The 4,338-nt window shown below is 34.8% G+C and overlaps 1 protein-coding gene across 1 annotated transcript; it reads left to right on the top strand.

Annotated features, from left to right (window-relative positions):
* Window positions 1–4,167: 4,167 nt before the first annotated feature.
* Window positions 4,168–4,338, top strand: K441DRAFT_582631 (uncharacterized protein; the record flags this gene model as incomplete). Its single annotated transcript, XM_067644468.1, has 1 exon — window positions 4,168–4,338. A coding segment is annotated over one exon (171 nt), but the record flags the coding sequence as incomplete, so codon positions are not given.

Below are 4,338 nucleotides of genomic sequence, written 5' to 3'. Positions count from 1 at the left end.
TATATTAGCTGTAAGGCTAGTATAAATTCTCTTAAGCTTAAGGGAGGTTGTAATCTTCTCTAAGTAAAGATATAATTCTCTAGGCGATTTAACGCGTTAGTAGTTAAGCTAATACGTGGTCTTAAGCTTTAAGGGTGTCGGGAGTGAGGCAATTTGCCCTTACGTGCGGCAAATTGCCGTCACGTGAGGTAACTTGCCGTCACGTGCCGTCGTGGCACTAGCGCGGTGAGGAACCTTAAGTTCCTTACCCTCCCCTATCTAATATAATAAGCTTTTCCATCACTATATCTACTTAAGTAGTATTAGTAATTTCCCCTGTATTACTAACACTAATCAGTGGTTGAATATATAGTCAACTATAGAATAGTAAGGTTTTTAATAGAAGAGACAGTCTTGTGTAGGGGTGCTATATGCGCTTATATGGAATGGATCCCGGCAATACTATACTACCTTAAACTTATGGAAAACTAGTAATAGAAGTGTTACTAAGTACTAGGAGATACTAAGTTGCGTTTATTACGTAGAACAATTGCGTTTACGAAGATTTGGTTAAGTACTCTAGGTCAGAAGTGTTACTAAACCTAGGGTCCTAAATTAATGTCTAAAACGCGTTAAATAATATCTCAAATTGCCTACCTTTTAACAGCAAACCTACGAGATTCTATAAAACCGAAAACCCTACCTACCTTTAATGTACGACACCCCGTTAATTCTATACTAATTATGGCGTTAACCTACCTAAAGAAGTACGAGAAGGATATTAACCCGGAGATATGGTATAAAGATATTAACCCTATAAATGCCAAACAATAGGACCTAAACGGATTCTTATTATACTGTATGGTATACTATAAAGACAGCGAATATAATAATACTGTGCTTTGGTATTGTATAAAGGAGGACTTTGTTAGATAGATAAAGGAAATATAGGCTTTCGCGATAAAGGTTATTGTGTAAGACTTCCGTAACTTCCTTTGGGAGAATAGAGTATTTGTCCCCATGGATGGGGGCGCTATTAGAGATAATATTTAGGAGCATATTATTAACGTAAAAGAAGAGTATAAATAGACTCTATAAGAAATTAAGCACTAACTACGCACTATAAGGAAGCTTAACTTATAATAGAATCTAAACGATATACTAATAGAGACACGTTCTAATTCTATTGCTCTAGAGTAAGCGCAAGACCCCTTTACTTTGCGATTTAATAACCTTTAAACTCTACTAGAGTAAGACTAAGTACTACGCCGTGTTCCATTGGGCTCTATATCTCCACTACAGCCTATAAAGCAATCCCCACCTTAATCTCTAATGCAATTTTAACGTGGCCTAATACCGCTTAAAGGTACCTTAAAGATGCTTATAGAGCTTATAAAGCTCTATTTGGATTAGGAGAAGAGGTTTAATGGGGAACTGTATAATATCCTTAATTTAAAGCTGCGCATCTTCTATAACTGTTGCTAGAAGGTTGGACTAGAACCTAACCAATATTATAACGCCTATTCCGTTATGCTTAAGGGCCGCGCTAGTACCTTCTATTATAATTGTCTGGCAGGAAAAGGATATAATTTTAACCGAATGATATATGAGATAAGATACTATTTTGAAATAGAAGAGAATAAGCAGCAGTATATATTAGAGTGGAGAGAGACTACCTTCCTAAGAATTATTGCTATAAACCTAGGTGTCTCTCGGCTTGATTGTCTTTAAAAGCTCTTTAATTAACTTTAGATAATTTAGTGTGGTTTATCCAAATTATATTAAGAGGACTTCAGCCTACGCGATTAAGTTATTAGCGTATGCTAAGGTGTTAAAGAATATAACCTTGCTCTCTTTAATTCTGTAAATACTTATAAAGGAGTATATACCCAATTAAGATCCTCTATTAGCACAGCTCTGCGCTCTTAAGAAGTATAGTAATTTAATACCTAACCCTAACCTACTTTAATTAACCTAACCAACTAATATAATTATAACTGGACCGATTAAACATATGGTGGCCGCGGTAGGGGATATAGTAGAGGGTACAATTAACGTTAACTATAAGGTAATTATGGAGGTTCATTTTAGAGCAATTATTAGAAGAAGTGCTATATTTATAAGAAGCCAAATTACTAGTTAACTAGGCACCCCCTTAATAGACGAAAGGAGGTATATAATAAGTTCCGCTAAAGCGCACGAAACGTTAGAAATTATAAGGTTATTATGGCCTACTTCTAAAGCTTTCTAGTTTAATATAAAGGTATAGAAGATCTTAAGGGTAAGGTTAATAAGGCCGAATAGCTCCTTATAGATATAGAAATTGAGAACTACTCCTCTAACTAATACTTTACCGAGTATAGTAAGGTAAATGGCATATAAACTATTGCTGTCCTTAATGACTAATCTACGCTCTATTCTGTTATAAAGTTAGATATCTTTAACAAGCTAAAGGAAAGTTCCGCGTTCTCCTTTAACGACAGATACTTGGCGAATGTCTTCTATGGTATTATGCCAGATACTAGAGCCGTAGGAGTATCTATAGTAGGAGAACCTTAAGTTTAAGCCCTTTAGTAGCTTAATAGATCTGTTTAGATTGACCAATTAATAGTAGGCTAATATACAATCCGCTTTAGCAAGGGTACTATAATCTCTCTTAGTATAATTAAGGTCTAAACCCCATTAGGATATATTACTTTCCACGTTATTCCTATAAATACCCTATTCCTATTCTGTATCTAAGATATAAATAGATTAGGCGTTAAGCTTAATAACCTTAAAAATGTGCTTGTCCAGGGAGATAATCGGGTGCCCATTATACGTAAGTAGGGTTACCCTTAGTTGCTCCTTTAACAGCTAAAAAGGAGCGTTGCTTGGAGCCATTTAACTAAGTTAGAGCTACGCCAACTATATTATTGTTTTAGTCACCTATCCGTCCACTAACTGCTTAGGGTCCTTTAGTAAGTAGGTTATAAGGTCGAGGTTAAAATAATTAAGCATCTTATAAAGTACTGCTATTACTATTAAATAAACTAGAAGTCCCTTGGCCGATTTAAGTTTACCCTTAAAGATAACTATAACTTTAACTTCTGTATTATTATTAACATTATATATCTTAGCGGCAAGCTAGTACTCTAAGTTATTAACTTCTTAACCTTCTTTTAAGCCGCACGTTTCCTAAGGGATATATTAGTTAGAAATATATAGGATACTCTTTAATTATGCTAGATTAATATTTACCTAGGACCCCCTAACCAAGTTATTTATAATATAGGAAGGACCTTTTTATCTATAGAGTTTCGGTAATAAGTAAAGGCAATAGTAATTAAGATTAAGGAAGTCCCTATTAAGGCATATAATAGCGTTAAAAAAGTAAAATGATACCATATACTATTGCGCCGAGTATATAAGATTATTTCTTTAGAACTAAAGGACGCTAGCGAAGAGCTTATCTTATAGATGGCTGTTAAGGCTGTTAATGATCCCGCTAGTCCAGATGGACTTATACCTATATTGCTAGTCTTTGGCGCTTACCCTTAAATAACTAACAATTCTCCACTATCTCCCTTTATTATGTAACGAGCTGAGGCTATTTACAAGGCAATAAAAGAGGTGTGACGTATCTACACCACGCGCTAGGTTAACAACGTACTAGGAATAAGAAATGGCCTAAATACCTTAATTACGCTTAATTTGCCTCTCTAATCTAAAGTACGGGTATAGCGTAAGAAGGGAGAATAGTTAGGGCCACATAAACTTATTATAAGCGATAGTTAAACTTATACTCTTTAAATGCCCTATAGACCCACTTAATTCCATTTAACCGTTATTAAGCCCTATTATAGGAATAATAGTTATGAGCCTTTATAGGATGCCCTAGAGGATTCCCTAAAGAATACCCTAGAGGATACCCTAGAGGAGAACCACAATTAACGTGCTCTAGAAGGAGACCATAATTCTAATATAATTACAGCAGATGTACTGTAACTATAACGCGGTAGAGGTCGCCTAAAAGAATTATAAAATTACCAACACCTTATTAATTTTAAAGAGTAATTTATTACCGCTATTAAGAGTAGAGACGAGTTATTAATAGCCTTTATAACAGCTAAAGAGAAGGCTAACTTTAAGCTCGCAAAACAGCTCTAAAAGGAAGGCCGTATTATAACCCTAGGAGCTCCTTTTTAAGCATCTAACAAACAAGAGATTAACGGTCTTATTTTAAGAGGAGTCTTTAAATTTGAGAAGTATAACCCTACTAAGTTTAATAGAGTTCGCATCTTTAAGTTAAAAATGGTTAACAAGATTAAGGGCAAAGCTACTAACGCCCTATTCAAGAAATTAAGGCTTATTATCTAA

Source organism: Cenococcum geophilum (assembly GCF_001692895.1).
Source record: "Cenococcum geophilum 1.58 unplaced genomic scaffold K441scaffold_53, whole genome shotgun sequence".
Lineage (NCBI taxonomy): Eukaryota > Fungi > Ascomycota > Dothideomycetes > Gloniales > Gloniaceae > Cenococcum > Cenococcum geophilum.
Note: the sequence above shows the minus strand (reverse complement) of the source record. Positions and strands in the feature narration are given on the sequence as shown.